The 19,060-nt window shown below is 34.2% G+C and overlaps 1 protein-coding gene across 4 annotated transcripts in view; it reads left to right on the forward strand.

Moving 5' to 3' along the window:
- ZNF654 (zinc finger protein 654) overlaps window positions 1-19,060 on the forward strand; it is an 82,385-nt gene that overhangs the window by 18,444 nt on the left and 44,881 nt on the right. For all 4 annotated transcript variants that reach the window (XM_081065523.1, XM_081065522.1, XM_081065525.1 and 1 more), the window contains exon 2: window positions 8,751-8,896. In XM_081065523.1, the coding sequence (XP_080921649.1) occupies window positions 8,751-8,896 (146 nt within the window). The remainder of the gene's footprint in view (window positions 1-8,750; window positions 8,897-19,060) is intronic.

Raw genomic sequence — 19,060 nt, forward strand, 5'->3', positions numbered from 1 at the left:
CGTGTGCTTTCAGTTGTATGTTACGGATGAGTACCCACACAACCATTCTGTTTTTCACTTTCAATGCAGTATTCAATAAATTACATGAAATATTCAATACGTTATTATAAAACAGGCTTTGTGTTAGGTGATTTTGCACACTGCGGGTTAAATTCTGAGCACATTTAAGGTAGTCTCGTAGTAAGCTGTATGTTTGGTAGGTTAGGTGTATTGGATGAATTTTCGACTTACAGTTATTTTCAACTTAACGATAGGTTTATCTGGACATAACTCCATCGTAAGTCAAAGAGCATCTGTAGTAATTTGAAGTGCACCTAAAATGCTTTAGTAATTTGAAATGCACCTGAAATTCTTCAGATATTTTAAGTAATCTCCCAGGTTTTTTTTTTTACCTTTCAAATCTGTACAGGCTTTATGTTAGCTTCTTTGGCAGTCTCAGTTATGATTTTTTTACTTGCTCTTATTTATTTTCTATTTGTTTAAAAGAGCATCTTGCCATAGTTGGATTTCTAGTCTGGTTCACTCTGAGATTCCCATCCTACAGTTACCTTCTTATCCCTCTGTTAGGTACCTTTGGAAATAGTCATCCTTCCTTTCTTATGAATAACAATTAAAATACTTCCCCCACTTCCATTTTTAAGAACACGTAGTTCTAGTATATATTTTTCTTTTTTCACCTCTGCCTAGTTTCTAAAAGTGAACTTATTCTTAAGGAAGTCCCTCTCCTATCTTAATCAACATGACCTCCTTTTATTTTTTTTTAACTCTCTCCCACTGCTGTTTTAATTGTAAGTGTATCACCTTTTTAAAACAAATTTAGTTCTTCTTGAGAATGAGCAAACCTGGTACCCAAAGTTAGTGTTTGAGGCATAGGCCTTTTAAATTTACCTTTTGGTCTTTGGGTTTGTAATCGTTTCACTTCTACTTCAGCCTAAGAAACTGATTTATGCCCTCTTTTAATAAGGAACTTGACCCTTCTTTATCTGTTCACGTGATAAAAATCCATTGGCTGTCTTTGTTGAACAGATAAAATCTTGACATCTACAGCTTTGATTACATGTATAATATAGAGGGTGCCAAAAAAATGTACACATTTTAAGAAAGGAAAAAGCTATTAAAATTGTAATACTCAATATATACCAATAACAAAAGATGAATACAAGTCACATTTGACTTCTGCAATTACAAGAGGTGTTCAAAGTGGTTACCATCAGAGTAATTTTAATAGTTTTTTCCTTTCTTAAAATGCGTATACATTTTTTTGGCTCCCTCTGTATACTCATATACTTCTCAATCTCAGAAACTCACTTGAGAACCTATTATGACAGTGACTCCAGAAGTGGTTGGACAAGTTACGTGAATCTAAGAGCTGCTCTTTGAGAACAAAATTAAGAGAGCGAAAGGGACAGAATTAGGTCAACTGATCTAGGATTAATACTAATTAATGGTGTAAAGGCCAGACATTCACACACAAGTGTTATAAAATCCAAATGGAACTTAACCAACTTTTCAGTTTAATTTTCTGGCTTGTAGGCTTTCTTGAGAAGGACATTTATTCAACTTAGATTTCCTTATGCATATATTTTGGGGTTCCCTGGTCTGTGTGTCAATTTTAATGTTTATGAGGGAAGCATTTAATGTCTTACTGTCTCTAATGAGTTTGGAATCAAATGAAAAATTGACAGGGATCAGAATTTATTTGAAGCCTTTGAAAATGAGCCTCCTTGCTTACCTTCTTTGGACCAACTTTAGAGGAAAGTGGAGTCGTTCTGCAGATACTCAGGCAGCCACGTGAAGGACCCTGGCCTGCCTCACACCATATGGACGCAGGAAACTCAAGGAGTGGAGAGCCTTCTGGGAATGATACTGTAATGGATATCCCTGCTGTGGTCGGCAGCTCCGACTAGATAATCTTGAAGACTCCTTTTAATAGTATGATTACATGAAATATTAAGATGTAGAGGTCCTTACTCTGTTTTTCGTTTTGTAAAAGGTTTAGTCTTATCACATTCACAGAACCTATTAAAAACTTTAATGTTACAGAAATATGAAGTAAAGGAGTAGTGAGCCGAAAATACAATATGCTTTATTGAGCCCCCAAAAGAAGTGGGTTTTAGGTTGCTTGCTACTAAAGACTGTGCCCTTTGCAGATTCCAAATAACTTTAACTTATTAGAATCTACTTCTAAAGCATTTTGGTGTTTTTTTTTCTTTTTTAATATGACTTTAATTTTAGATTTTCTTTACATGAATATCATGATAGAAAATGTCAAATGACAAGTGACTCTTCTCTTTTTGAACAGCTTTTCTTTATGAGCTTGATTTTCAGTGTGAAACAAAAACAAACAAAAAAAAGAATCCTCAGGTATCTGTTCAGGCATGAAGCATTTTATTTATATTGCTGTGTCTAGGATATGCTCCATTTGTCAATGAGTATTGGACTAAATAGTTGAAGCTCAGCAGTAGCTTTTGCATAGATTTTATGCAAGCCTGTCTGCTTGCCAAAAGTGAGTAAAACTTGTAATTAATCACACTTGGATACAAATAACTAAGCAGTTCAGACTGATGCAATGAAATAGTCACCAAAGGAAGCTTAACCTTACCATTTTCTTCAAGTGTACTAGTAGTAGTAGTTCTTGTTTGTTATGTGCTAGGAATTACCCTAGATTTTAATATATATCTTACTTAATTCTTCAATAACTCTGTGATTAAAGTGATATTAAATTCATTTCATACGAAACTTAGACTGAGAAGTATAATAACTCTGCTAGTGTCACACAGCTAGTAAATGGCAAAGCCAGGTCTGTTTAATTCCAAAACCTATACTCTTTCCACAGTGTTGCCAACCTATCTGCCTTATTTTTCCATCTGATTCTTAAAAAATATCCATAGGCAAGTGTAAATCTTGATGTGTAGTCAGGTAACAAAGTAGGGAAAGTAAATGTAGAATTGTACTTATAGAATAGCATCCAGAACATAAATGAGAACCTTGAAATTTGAGGGAAAATGTTGGAGCAAAATAGTTTTGTTTTTAAACTTCAAAAAAATTGAGCTAATTTTATACTTATAGAAAACAGCACAGTTATCAACAGGAAAATAATATTGGTGTAATATTCACCAAATTATAGACCTTATTAAAAATTTACTCGTTTTTCCACTAATGCTTTTTCTGTTCCAGGATGTTCTTTCTGATTTCACTTGTATTTAGCTATTTCTGCTTAGTCTCTTCCAGTCTGTAATAATTCTTCAGTTTTTCCTTGTCTTTCATGACCTTGATACATTTGAAGAGTACTGAGGAATTTTCTTGTAGAATATCCCTCAGTTTTGTTTTGTCTAATGATTTCTCATGTTTGGAATGAGTTTATGCATTATGCCATTGTGTCTTTCTTGGTGTATTAACAGATTTATGATAATATACCTTGATGGATTGGTTAAGTTTGTGTCTGGAGTTTCTCTACTCTAAAGCTGCTATCTCTTTGTAGTTGATAAATGTCTTGCGGGGAGATACTGTGATACTGCAAATCCTGCTAATATTACCGCTGACTCATGGATCTTGTCTACAACATTCATTACTGGGTATTTACCTAACGGTGATTCTCTATTTCTTTTTTTCGTCTGTGTTTATTGGGCTTCTACTGTAAGGAAGTGCTATTTAATCTCTAAGCTTTATGTATTTATTAGATTTATTTGTATCTGTATGGACTCATGGATATTTAACTGGTTCCATGGATGAAATTGTTCATTTATTTTGTTGCTCAAATTGTTCCAGCTTTAGCCGCTAGGAGCACTTTCAGATTGACTGCTGTGTTCTTATAGCTCATCATTTTTCAAACACTTCATTACTTTCTGATACCACAAAATGTTCCAATCTCATCTTGTATTTTTCCCGCTCCAGCCTGCTGGCGGAGGGTTTTAGCCCAATTTCCTTGTACTTGAGGAGCCCAAGTTTCTTTTTTGGGAGAATAGTGTTTGGAAACCAAGATTTGGGTCCTAAGTGTACATATTGCTACTGGACTGTCATTGCTCCTAGGTCTTCTCAGTGGACAGAACTAGGAAACACACACACACACTCACACACACACACACACGCACACACACGTTTTATATGTAGAGAGAGAGTAGCTACAGTATAAATGAATAATAATCATACTGAAGGGGGTGGGGAAAAGACTTAACAATGTTTATTACAATGTTTATTTTAGGCATTTAGAAAATTAGCAAATTTATTCAATGTATAGATTGTATTAATCTTTGTTCAACAGGTGTATTGTAGTCATTTTTTGAATCTCAATGGAAGATAATAGTAATGTGTCCTCTGGTTTGTTTGATCAGATTTAGAAAAGTGGATGGATTCACTGTAAACAAATGATGAAATTAACATTAGCGAACAGCTTGACTGACCCCTTGTGAAGTCAGTGAGGTGTTTAAAATATTGCCAGTTGATGACAATAGGAGAATTGAAGGAGGAAAATCACAGGGATGTGAATGGCCAACTAATAGAAATATAGTCATGCTTGATACTCTGTTAATGATCTATCTGTTATTACCTGGATTTAGAAATTAAGAGGATTGTTTGTTCAGTGTCAAACTTGTATTTGGTAGTCTTCATTGTTATTTTAGGAAAAAAAGGAGAGCTCAGTTAAGAAAAGATAACTATATTTTAGTTGATCACTTTATATGCTCTTTTTTGGGTTCTTAAATTGCTACATTTGTATTATTTTTATACATTTGTGTATTAGTCAGCTCCATTTGCCATAACAAAATACCACAGATTTGGTGGCTTGAACAACAGAAATTTGTTTTCTCACAGTTTGAGATTCAGGGTGCCAGCATGTTAGGATTCTAGTGAAGACTCTCTTCCTTGCTTGCAGCCAGCCTCCTTCTCTTGGGCTCTTTCCTCAGTGCATGCATGTGGGGGGAGAGAGAGAGAGAGAGAGGATCTCATCCTCTACTTAGGCCACCGATCCTATCTGATTAGGACCCCCTCCCATGACATCTTTTAATTTAATTACCTCCTAAAGCCCTATCTCCAAATACAGTCACAGGGGGTTTAAGACTAACACACGAATTTTAGGGGGACACATTTCAGTCCATAGTAATTTGGATGATGTATTTTAACATTCCTAAATAGTGAATGTAATTTTAACCTAATAGGTTTATATTAAATCTGTGTTTTGACAGTTTTGACAGAAAGAATCTGTGTTCATGCTCACAATAATTTGCCTTGGCAAATTAAGACAGACTGTATAGTATAGCTATATCTCTTTTAGAGCAGGGTATATACTCTTGTAAATGAATGCTGAGATAGTGCTGTAGGATTATTGGAATATTCCAACATCTTCCTTTGGCAATAGCTCTGCCCTTCTCTTCAGCTCACCTTATGTGATGGCATGGTTTTGGCCTTGGCTATAAATTATTTCAGCAGTATTGATATAGTTTCTACAATTTATAGTAAATTGCATTGAAGTAATGTTTGTTATGCCCTTCAAAATGGAAAAAAAAAAGTTTCTACCAATCCCTGATGGACTGCTGATGTTGATCTCTGTTTCTTAGTTCATTTTCTTGGAGAATTTAGAACTGTAGTAATAATTGATTTTAAAGGTCCATGTAAATACTGTTCCTTTCTTTGCAGCAAGTTCAGCATTATTCTGACCATTATGTTAAGACCTTTACTTATTAGCATACAAAATAAAAATAAAAGTGGAAGGTATGTTGCTTGCTGGCCTGGTGGAGCACATTCAGATTGTGATGTCTAGCCTCCAGCTCTCATTAGCTGAGGGTTTATAATAGCACTTACAGCACAGGAGAAAAACTCACTGTAAAAGGGCAATGTACATATTTTAAGGAATATTTAAAAGAAATAATGTTATAGTAAATGTTATAGTGTATGTTACATATAGTGTTAACAAGAGTACGTTAACATATAGTGTTATGTTAATGTTACAGTGAATTAGCAGTGTCTGGCATTAAACCATGTAAGAAGTTATGTAAATTTCAGCCAATTTTGTTTGTGTCCCTTCAAGGGTATTGTGGCAAACATATTGTAGGTGTTGCCCACAAGGACTTTTATTGCGTTAGGTTTGGGCTCAGCTAGATCAGGCAGGGTATTAGTAGCTGAATGTTGGTGAGTGAGGGAAGCTACAATGAGAATAGAAGCTGAAAAAGTAGAAAGCTTCTCGCTAAGGATAAACCCAGCCTATAAATAGGAAGTGAGTAAGGTTGTAAGTAGATACAGATTAGGGCGAACTACCATGTTTCCCCGAAAATAAGACCAAGGCGGACAATCAGCTCTAATGAGTCTTTTGGAGCAAAAATTAATATAAGACCCAGTATTATATTATTATATTTTATTTTATTATTTTATTTTATATTAAAGACCCGGTCTTATAGTAAAATAAGACCAGGTCTTATATTCATTTTTGCTCCAAAAGACGCATTAGAGCTGATTGTCTGGCTAGGTCTTATTTTCGAGGAAACACGGTATTTGGGACTGAAGACAGGAAAAATGTGAGACTGTTAGGTGACTATTTCTTATGTGGTACCAAAATGGTGTTGTGGTGGCCAAAAAGAGGCAGTAAATTAACCTAGTGAAACACTTTAGTGAAGAGAAAGTTTAAAACCAGGGAACCACTGTTTATATACCATTCTTTTTTGTCCCGTGGTGATTTAGAAAAGTCTATCCTACTTGGGGTTATCATAGTTAGTAGTAGTTTTTACTTTATATTTAGTAAAAGCTACAAGATCTGGAAGGGATACATACAAGTACACAGAGATAATACTCTTTAGCTTTCTTTTTCATCCACATGTGGTCCTAGAAATATTGGAGACATGTGCCAGCTATCTGGTATTGCAATTTAGAATTGTCACAGAATCGTGAAGGGTATGACAGTTTATCTAAGCCTGCGACAATTTCATGGATGCTGGCAGAAGACATGAATCTCCTGGGTGAGACATAAAGGACTCGATTACTCGTGGCACAGCAAGCAGTGTGAGCTACGTGTTCATGAGGGTTCCCCTTGCCCCTTAAGTCTCACAAAGGTGTTGGGAATGGCTCAGGTGGATCCTGCTCTCAAAGTAGGTTTTCATCACAGCTGAGGGACCCCAAGCTTTTATAATTGGTCTGCAAGCATATCAGCCTGACCTTAGATCCAGAGAGAGACGACTCCAAAATTATACTGGACAGCAAAGAGGCTTACTGGTCTACAGGAAGACATCATCTCTATTTTTCAAGACTGTTTCCTATAAATACATTTGAAAGATAAAGGCAGACAAAGCCTCTTTTTGAAAAACTATAGAAATATAATACAATAGACCCATGGAAAATTGTCTCCCAACAGGAAGTGATTCATGTGAAAAGTCCTTGAGCACCGCGTGTTCTTGGCTTTTTTACTCTGCTCTAGTTTTCCCAGCTTTTAAATCGGCATTGGAAATCATTTTCTGTAAAGGGGCAGATATTAAATATTTTAGGCTTTGTGAGCCATCGGTGTTCTATCATTACTATTCAACTTGATTGTTACAGCAAGAAAGCAGCCATAGGTAATATGTAAATGGATGAACCTGGATGTGTTCTAATAAAACTTTATGGACATTGAAATTTGAATTTCATATGGTTTTCGCATCACAAGATATTTTTTTCAGCCATTTGAAAATATAACATCCGTTTTTCACTCATGGGTTGTACAAAAACGGGGCAGACCAAATTTTGATTGCAGGCCATAGTTTGCCAACCCATTTTATATGATGAATTTTTAAAATATAATACATTCTTTTAATGTAGCTGTCTTGCATATGAGAGCACAATTTTATAGATATACACTTATAGATATATAATATAAATCAATATTTTATAGAATTGATAGTTCTAAAATGTTTTCTCATAAATTATCCCAATTTAACTTCAGAGTAAATGTGCAAGATAAGCTTTAGTATCTCTACATTTTATGGTGAGGAAACTAATGCATAGAGAAGTAAGATGGCCTACCCAATTCATAAAACTAGTTAAGTGACAGAGCCAAGACTGATTATATTCTAGACTCTTCTCCATAATATGGTACAGTTTAAATTGTCATAATCATCATCATGCCACTATATCTTTAATACTCATTTGTTGCCAGAATGCTTCGAGTTCAGTCTTATAATGATAAAATGCACACTCATTTCTAATTTTCTTTATCCTTATATTCTGCTGTCTAGTAGCTATTTTAATATTTGATAATTGGTATTTTGACAAAAGCTAAATATAGGAGTTGAAGAGTATGTGTTACAAAGTTTGGTAAAGATTTGGCAGCTGAACAGTACAGTCATTCATATGTTTGTTTTCCACATTTTCAAAGATAATAGTTAATTTTTTTTCAGATGCACAGCATGAAAATGAACAATAAGAACTCCCCTCCAAATCATTTGTGTTCATGCTTAACTAATACAGAGATGCCAAAAAATGTGTACACATTTTAAGAAAGGAAAACTGTATTAAAATTGTAATACTCAATATATACCAGTAACAAAAGATTAATACAAGTCACATTTGACTTCTGTAGTTACAAGAGGTGCTCAAAGTGGTTACTTTGAGCACCATCAGCATCCATACACTTCTGATTATGGCGAAATATTGCTTGAGCAACGTTGACCAAAGTGTCCACTTGTATACATTATTTTGGCACCCCTGGTATTTTAATTACTTAGTAAGTTTTATCCAAAGTATTAAACTTGAGAAATTTTCTCTAATTACTTTTTGGATTGCTTCCCTGTCAGGTGGTTGAAGATTATGCTGGAAGATGGCAGGTCCCTTTGCCACAGCTTCAAGTTCTTCAGACTGCACTTTGCTGTTTTACATCAGCCAGTGCATCATTCCCAGATGAATGTGAGCACGTACAATATGTTTTGAGTAGCCTTGCTTTGTAAGTACTCTTTACTTCTTATAAACTATTATTTTTCTTGACGTATTTGAAAATTGGTTTCTCATTGTTTTTGTTGCGGAAGGCACCTTTCCTAAAGTCTTCTCTCAGAAAGAAATTCCCATTTCATTTAAGTATCTAGTTAATCCCAATTTTACTTTTAGTTTTAGAGTTAAATGGAATTGTTATATAGATTATTATGGTCACTACAAGCACTTTTCCTTTTGAATTCCCCAGGTTGTCTTGGTAAGCTGTGATAGTCCCAGAATACAACAATTTAGGCCATCATAGTTAGCAGAAGGATCTTAAATTAGCTTGGTTTTTAAAAATATTTGTAGAGGACTTCAAGTTAAAGATCACAAATTGAGTACTTGTGTTTATTCTTTTTTACCCTCTGAAAATTATAGTAAAGAAGTAAAAGAGAAATACAGTGAAAAGGAAATAGAGAAAAGTCATCAGTGAATGAAAGATTTCAGCAATTTTCAGAGGGACAGAAAGCAGACAGATGAGTGGTCTTTTAAACATGGCAGAGCAAGTCACCACATTTATTTTTTTGTGCCTCAAATTGCACTCACATCACAATAGTGGGTTGTGAAATCATTTATCAACCTTACAAAATAAAATAGAAAATGTCTCATAAGATAAGTATTATTTTGTGAAACTTGTTGTTTTTCATATTTATCTTTATGTACAGTCATGTGCTACATAATGATATTTTGGTCAATGACAGACCACATGCATGTGGTAGTCACATGAGATTATAATGCAGCTGAAAAGTTCCTATTGCCTAGTTATGTAGCTGTCATAACATCTTAGTACAAAGATTGCAAAAACCGACAAGGCTCTGGTTGAGATGGCAAACAACTGTAACCCAGGTGTGGATGAGAATGACATCAGGAGCTCCTAGGTGGTTCCTGAGGAACTGACGAGTGAGGAATTGTTAGAACCAGAGCAGGAATGTATAGCTGAAGAAGAGTCAAGAGAAAAGGAAACTGCAGAAGAAAAAGAAACCCCCCCAAGAAAATTCACAGTGAAGGGATTAGCAGAAGCTTTTGCAGACCTCATCAAGCTCCTTAAAAAATTTGAAAACATGGACTCCAACACCATAAGGTTTTCATTAATAGAGAGGAATGTTCATGGTGCCTTATCTGCTTACAAGCAAATCCATAAGGCAAAAATAAATAAATCAAACAAATCACCATGGACATATTTCTGTAAAGAGTGAGACCTCCTGAAGACGAGACTCAAGCAGGTCCTCCTGGAGATAGTCCCGATGGCATTGTTATCACAGGAGATGACAGGTCCATGTACATGATTGCCCGGAAGCCCATCCAGTGGGACAAGATGTGGAGGTAGGGACAGTGATGTTGATGGTGTGACCCTGTTCAAGCCTAGGCTAACGTATGTGTTGTGTCTTAATTTTTAGCAAAAACATATAAATGGTTTTAAAAAATAAAGATTTAAAAATATTAAAAAGCTTATAGAATAACGATATGAAGAAAAAATAGATTTGTACAACTGCACTGTGTGTGTGTGTGTTTTATACTAAGTGTTATTACAAAAGAGTTAAAATGTTAAAAAATTAAAAGGTTTATATAGTAAAGTAAAAAAGTTGCAGTAAGCTAAGGTTAATTTATTATTAAAGTAAGAAAATTATTTTTTAAATAAATTTAGTGTAGCCTATGTGTACAGTGTTTATAAAATCTACAGCAGTGTGCTGCAATGTCCTAGGCCTTCACATTCATTCACCTCTCACTCACTGACTCACCCAGAACAGCTTGCAGTCCTGCAAGCTCCTTTCATTGTAAGTGCCCTACCTACCCTACCTAAAGTGTACCTACCATTGTTTAAAATCTTTTTTACTGTACCTTTTCTATTTTTAGATATACTTAACTACTTAAATACTTACCATTGCGTTATAGCTGCCTACAATATTCAGTACAGTAACATGCTGTACAGGTTTGTAGCCTAGGAGCAATAGGTTATACCATGCAGCCTAGGTGTGTAGTGGGCTGTGCCATCTAGGTTTCTATAAGTACAGTCTGAGATGTTCACACAATGTCAAAAATCGCCTATCAATGCCTTTCTTAGAACATATTCCCATTGTTAAGCAACTCATGACTTATTTGTAAAACATTTTTTAAAACTGGGTGGCAATTAAAATTATCCTCTTCCTTATAAGATAGGAAGACAAACTGTCCTTTCCCCTCCTCCCAGAATTCTAGAGTGGTGTAGAATTTGCCCATAGAAGGTGTGAAATAGAGAGTAGGGAATGAGATACTTTGGGAGGATGTAGATAAAGGAGTTAATTGCAGTTTTTCCATTCAGGCCAATCACCTGGCCTTAGGGCCAAGGGTGGGGTGCTGAAACAGTATTGCTATTTTTTTTAATTTTTTTTTTTTACATTCTGGCAATTAAGGATTCCTCTTCAAGACAGCCAAGAAAAACTCATCAGTCACTAAACTCTAGACATGTTCCCAATTCATTTGCTTATGGCCTTATTCTTAAATGTTAATTGGTACTCAGGAATCATGAGACACATGACGAATGCCTTCAACATGAAAAGAATACAGTAAAAACAAATAAAAATTCTGGAAGAAGTAGTATTAATATTGAAAATGAAAAAATTAAAAGAGAAATATAAAATCTATAATTAGTATTTTCAAAGAGAGTTAAGATATGTATAACATTAAAACATCAACATATCATGCTGAATGAAAGGAATAATGAGATACCAAAAATGAGCTTGTGGAAATTAAGAAAATATGATGGTTAAAATTTAAATTTCTGTAGGAAGTTTGGAAAGTAAAGTTGAAGAATTAATAGGGACTGTAAATCAACACCAAAGAGAAGGAACGTGTCAGAAAAAAGAAAAAAATGACGTGATAGCTCCGTATATGAGATTTGTTATTTAACTAGTTGGAGTTCCAGAAAAGAACTTAGAGAAAATACATTGGAGGAAATTTTCAAAGACAATTTAAAAGGGTTTCCCAGAACTGAAATTCATGAACTTCCAGGATGAAAGAGACAAATAAATGCTCAGCACAATGAATATGAAAGCTGCTCGGCTAAATACATCATTTTGCCATTTCAAAATATCAAAAATGAAAAACATTTAAACATCTTCTAGAGAGGAAAAACTAGGTCACCTGTAAAGGAACAAACATCAGATTGATACCCATCTTCATACAACTAACAGTGGGTGGTAGAGTATAATTAATCAGTCTCTAAAGATTTGAGGGAAAATTACTTTCAGTATAGAATTTTATACTCCTTCTAAGTGTCAGTGGACTGTGAGAGTAGAAAGAACATTTCCAGGCATTTAAGGACCTAGAAGATTGACTTGTCCACATTGTTTTTCTTGGGAAGTTATTAGAAAGTGAGGGTGTAATATAAAAAGAATAATGTAAATGATGTTTATTAACTTTAAACTTTTAGATGAAGTACAAAAATAATTATAGAACAGAGGGAAGTTATTAATCTTTCAATATAAGGGTATTTAATAGAAGTTGAGTTGAAAGTGAATGACAAGGGCACTAATATCCTTCACTTCATTTTTATTTTAGAAATTGGAATATCAGTAGTCCATGAAACCATAAATAAAGGTATAAGTAATGTTACAAAGATAAATAATAGAGGAAATAATAAAAGTAATGATTAACTATTGGAAAGGTGGAATTGTTTGTGTGAGGAGTTAAATTCTATTCTCCCATAGCATTAATAGGGACTGTGAGAGATAATCAAGAGATAATATTTAAAATTGGAAGTCAAGAGATAATATTTAAAATTGGTAAATCAAGAAATACTAATGGTTTATTATCAACACCTATTAAAAATATTGAAAGTTGTTAATTCTAGGGCATTGGACTAATGGGAGAAGGTTGAAGCCTTTCTTTATAATCAGTGGTTTTAAATCTTGAAGATATGTTAATTTCATATGTTTGAACTATATTTTTTGTTTTATATATATAAATTTAAAATAGTATATGTACGTTGTGCTTCTTTAAAAGTTTATTTGCATATATTTAAAATTGTAGGAGGGAACTCTGTGAGGTGATGGATATTTTAACCGTCTTGATTGTGGTGATTATTTCACCATCTATATGTATAGCAAAACATCAACTTGTATATCTTAAATATATACAATTTCTGTTGGTCAGTTATACCCCATTAAAGCTGAAAAAATATTGTAGGAGGGAAGGAGAGTTTAGAATATAACATGACTTAGATTTGTAAGAGTGAGGCAGTTAAAAAAAACACTATATTAATTTTATATTTAGTTTTATCACACCTAAATAAATATGGGAAATGTATTAGGGCTTTTTTGTTATAATTGACAAAAATCTTACCCAAGTTAGTTTAAGCAAAAACGTGGGGTGAAGGTAGGAATTTATTAGATGGCTAACCCATGAAAAAGCAAGAACTAAATTAACTAGTTTTGGGATTTTCGGAATCAGAGAATAAAATGTCATCTAGAACTGTTCTTTCCTTTCCATCCTCTTCTGGCTTCTTTCTCTCAGGGCTGCAGAAAATTCTGGGATTAAGCTTATTTTATTAACCGAGGGAGGAGAGACCCCCTCCTCCCACCTCTAATACCCAAAATATTTGGGGGACTCAGGCTCCGCAGAGGTTATGTGCTCACTGTTAGGATTAATCCCTGTGTTGAGGAGAGTGTGATAAAATGTTTGTCTCAGTCTGATGACAAGCCTACCCCGTGGCTAGGGGAAATACTGCATTGGCAGCCCTGTGGGAACCATAGAAATGTTGGCGGGATAAGCAGTTCTCTCAAGAAGTGAGTGAGGTAGTGTGAAAAGAGCTGGCCAGGTAGACAGACATAATAGATGTCCACTACAGACATTTTTTTATATGTTATTTTGAAAACTGCAAAAGTGGTTTCAGTTATTTTCTGACTTAATACAAATATGTTATTTGTAAGCAAGAAGTATTATTCTTATTTCAATGTCTATGTTGATTTCTTTACTCTTCTATATCACCTTTGTTAACTTTAGCGTTGTATAATGTGAAAATGCTTTGAAGTCTTACAAAAGTACTTTTTAAAAAAATTAAATCATTTGTTGATTTCTGTTTCATTGCTAGCTTTTTCACCACTGCTCATGAAAAGAATAATGTATTAAGCAGAAGCAAATCTAATCTTGCATGGACAGTGCTAGGGAAAAGAAAGTAAATTATCTTAGTGGTTTGTCAAATAATAATGTTTCTTACAAAAAAAGTTTCTGCATTATTTGAATTTATTTTAACAGAAAATTGTATTTTTAATACCAACAGAAAAATGGGAAATAGCAACATGGTGGTACTATTAAAAGACTGGTAAATCTTTAATTCTATTTTATTTAAATAAATATATAAGCCAGTAAATTCTTCTAACAGTTATTCCATAATTATTCGTTCATTCATTCAATCTCTGTGCTTGGTTCTAGGGATAACATAGAATATAAGATAGTCAAGTACTTGTTCTCAACGACTTTTACAGAGCTAAAGTATATTAAAAAGGTCACATTATTATGTAATGTAATCATGAAAGAATTACAGGGTACAATGAGCAGTATAACAAGGGACTTGACTTGGTCCGGGAAGTCAGGGAAAATTTGCTGACTGAGCTAACCCTTGAGCTGAGCTCTAAAGGAATGATAGCAATAAATTAGAAAAAGGAGCAGAAGAACCTCTCAGGGATGGCAAACAGAATGTTCAAGGTGCCTGGACAAGATGTCAGGATGTTAATGGATTCCATTATAATTCATATCTATTTGTAGAATTCTTGTTTATGACATATTATCATGTGTTTTAATTTTTTAATCACTTGACATACTAAAAATTTATAGGCCAGCTAAAGGATTAACTTAACTAATATCTAAAATATTCTGTATATCAGTATATATATATATATTATATATATATAATATATCTTATATGTTAAACATATAAGTTACTATATTCTCTGGGATTATTGTCTGGTCCATATGTCCACCTTCATAAGAGCTCATACCCATGTCCACTTGCGTAAATGCTTATACCCACCTTGTAAATGATACATGTGTGAAGATCTGCCTTGTATGTAACGGAGACTAAAAACTACAGTTTTGTGAAGGTGTTCTTCAGAGGGAAGGAAAGTAGATTCTGTTTTTATTTATAATTGAGTGTTTTTTAAATTTTATGGAAATGAATAGTGATATAGAGATTTGTCTTAAATCAATTAATTATAATTTTACCTGGGATGACTCTCCCTGTAAACGGTATTTTCTAAAGAAATGAAGATTTTGCTATCTGTGTATGTTTGTATTTGCACTAAAAACAACCTCGAATTAATTTTCTTTTATAAATAAGAAAACAGGCCTGAGAAGTTAGGGAACTTGTGAAAATCTGAGTTAAGTTCTGAATTTTTTCCTAGTATTTTCTTGTTTTAGATTGGTTAAATAATGATTCCTGAGTTTTATAGGTAGAACAAAATCGAACACCTTGAAACTAATTTAACCTTTAAGGCAAAGAACATACACTTTACCAGTTTTACATAAAGTAAAAGTAAACTTTAATGCTACCTTCCCAGCCTCCTTTTGCCCAATGGAAAGTAAATGTTCATAGATTTCAGCATTCCAGGCAGGCTTCAGTGATGGATAGTAATAAACTAATTCAGTAAAGTTGCAGGATACAAAATCAAACTATAAAAATGTGTTGTGCTTCTATATGCTAATAATGCACTGCCAGAAAGAGAAATTAAGAAAACAATTCTATTCACAATTTCATCAAAAAGTGTAAAATACCTAGATATAAATTTCACCAAGGAGGTGAAACACCTATATGCTGAAAACTATAAGGCGTTGGTAGAAGAAATTAAAGAGAAAAATAAATGGAAAGATAATCCATGTCCATAAATTTGAAGAATATTGTGAATGTCCATAATACCCAGAGCAAACTACAGATACAGTGCAATCTCTATCAAAAATCCAATGGCATTTTTCACAGAATTAGAACACACAATTCCTAAAATTTATATAGAACCACAAAAGAACCAAGGCAATACTGAGAAAGAAGACCAAAGTTGGAGGCATCACTCTTCCTGATTTCAAACTATATTACAAAACTAACCAGAACAGTATAGTATTGGAATAAAAGTAGACACATAGATCAACAGAACAGAATAGAGTCCAGAAATAAATCTACGCATATGTGACCAATTTATTTACAACACAGGAACAAAGAATGTTCAGTGTGAAATGGACAGTCTCCTCAATAAATGGTGTTGGTAAGACAGCCACACTTAAAAGCTGAACCACTATTATACTAGATACAAGAATCAATTCAAAATGGAATAAAGACTTGAGCAAAAGACCTGAAACCATAAAACTCCTAGAAGAAAACTTAGTAAGCTCGGCATTGGTCTTGGGGGTGACTTTTTTTTTTCATTTGACAACAAAAGCAAAACAAAACTAAAAATAAACAAGTTGGACTACATCAAACTAAAAAGCTTCTTCACAGCAAAGGAAACCATCGGTCAAAATCGAAAACAAATCAAAACCACAATGAGATAACTATGTTGCCCTGAAAATAAGACCTAGCCAGACAGTAATCCCTAATGCATCTTTTGGAGCAAAAATTAAGATCTGGCCTCATTTTAATATAAAATAATACCTGGTCTAATAATATAATTAATATAATAATATAATAAATATAATTAATATGTATAATAAATATAATATAATATATATACTGGGTCTTATATTAATTTTTGCTCCTAAAGACAAATGTGCATTAGAGCTTATTATCCGGCTAGGTCTTACTTTTGGGGAAACACGCTATCACCTCATACCTATTAAAATGGCTTTTATAAAAAAGATAACAAATAACAAGTGTTGGCAATGACGGGGAGAAAAGGGAACCCTATTCATTGTTGGTAGGTGTGCAAATTGGTGCAGCCACTATGGAAAAAAGAATGCAGGTTCCTCAAACAATTAAAAATAGAGCTGCCTTACGATCCAGCAATTGTACTCCTGAGTATGTATCTGAAGGAAATGGAAACACTAACTTGAAAAGGTGTCTGTACCTCTGTGTTCACTGCAACATTTTTCATAGTAGCCAAGGCCTTGGAAGCAACCTACCTGTCCATCAATAGAGGAATGGATAATGGATAAAGAAAATGGGATACATCCATATATATGTAATGGAATATTATCTTTCATAAAAATGAAGAAAATTGCTATTTGTGACAACATGGATGGACCTTGAAGGTATTGTGCTAACTGAAATAAGTCAGACTGAAAGACAACATTTGATCTCATATGTTGAATCTAAAAACAAAACTCAGATTCAGAGAACAGGTTGATGGATTCCATAGGTGGGAGTTGTTAGGTGGGCCAAATGGGTGAAGTGAAGGTGGTCAAAAGGTACAAACTTCCAATTATAAAATAAACAGGTCTTTGGGATGTAATGTACAGCAGTGACTATAGTTAACACTGTGTTGTATATATGAAAGTTGTTAGAAGAGTAGATCTTGAAAATTCTGATCACAAGAAAAAGTTGTGACTTGAGATTGATCGATGTTAACTGGACGTGTAGCAATCATTTTGCAATACATGAGGTTGGACAATTAAGTTTGCAAACTCATCCTAGAAAAAGTGCTACATACCTCATTGCTGAATATCACTACGGTCACTTTCTAAGTACTCCCCTTGGAGAGCTATGCACTGACGCCAGCACCTAGTCCACCCTTCAAAGCAATTTTGGAACTTTTTCTGGAATGGCCATCAGAGCTGTATTACCCTTGATGTCCTGAATGTCATCAAAATGTCTTCCTTTCAGTACTTCCTTTATCTTCAGGTAAAGAAAGAAGTCATTGGGGGTCAGATCAGGTGAGTAGGGAGGGTGTTCCAATACAGTTATTTGTTTATTGGCGAAAAACTCCCTCACAGACAGTATGCCTTGTGAGCTGGTGATGCAAGAGCCATGAATTGTTGGGGAAAAGTTCAGGTCATCTAACTTTTTCATGCAGCCTTTTCAGCACTTCCAAATAGTAAACTTAGTTAACTGTTTGTCCAGTTGATACAAATTCGTAATGAATAATCTCTTTGATATCAAAAAAAGGTTAGCAACATCATTGTAACAAATTCACAAACTTAACTGTCAGGACTCATATGCAAATATCAAATCATTTTGTTGTACACCTGAATCTAAAATAGTGTTACATGTCAATTACAGCTCAGTAGGAAAAAAAATCCTGCAGGATCAAGGCACCAAGACAAACTTATATGTTTCTAAATATTTAATAAAAATAAATATGTGACTCATGTTGGCTATAGCCTGGTTATAGTTTTCTTGAGCCATGATATTCTGAAAAAGTTTTGCATTGCAATTTTGGAAGTGAGGACAAAAAATAATTTCCTGTTCGTCTTGTAGGAAATGATCATCAATAAATTTATTTTTTGTTTTCCATTTTTTTGATTAAGATATATGAGTTATTTAAATCAAAATCTAGTTAGGGAAATGTAAGTCATGCTGGATAACTCAGTAGAGGGAATTTAATTCACAGAACCTCTTTCAAAGTGGTTAGAAGATCTGAGAGAATAGACAAAGAGAGGATGGTGAATCCAGTCTTAGTTTAGCACTCTAGTAAGGTTCTGTTAGCCCTAGAAACGGAAGGACAAGGGAAGGAGGAGGTATTGGTAAAGCCCAGAGCCTGGAGATGGTTGATGAGAGGAAGAAGCACTGACATATTAGAAGGGATATAATTACTGCTGCAGAGGACCCCAAAACCACAGATTCAGGAAACTCAGAGAACAACACGCAGGATAATTTGAAACACACACACACAGACACACACACACACACACACACACACACACACACACCTAGATCACCTAGGTGCATAACATTCAAAGTCTGAAAATCACTGAGCAAATCTTGAAGTAAAAAGACACGACCTATTTTAGAAGACTGAAGATAAATACAGCAAGACATCTCAGGTACTATGCAAGCCAGAACACAGTGACGTGACCTCTTTAAAGTGCTAAAATCTTTTAATTCTCAATTTGAGAAGGAGAAATAAGCATGTTTTCAGGGAAACAAAAACAGAAAGAATTCATTCCCAGAAGACCTGAACTACAAAAAAGTACCAGAAATATGATGCCAGATAGAAAATCTACCCAAAGAAATGGACAA

This window comes from Rhinolophus hipposideros (genome assembly GCF_964194185.1).
Source record: "Rhinolophus hipposideros genome assembly, chromosome: 2".
In the NCBI taxonomy this organism is placed as follows: Eukaryota; Metazoa; Chordata; class Mammalia; order Chiroptera; family Rhinolophidae; genus Rhinolophus; species Rhinolophus hipposideros.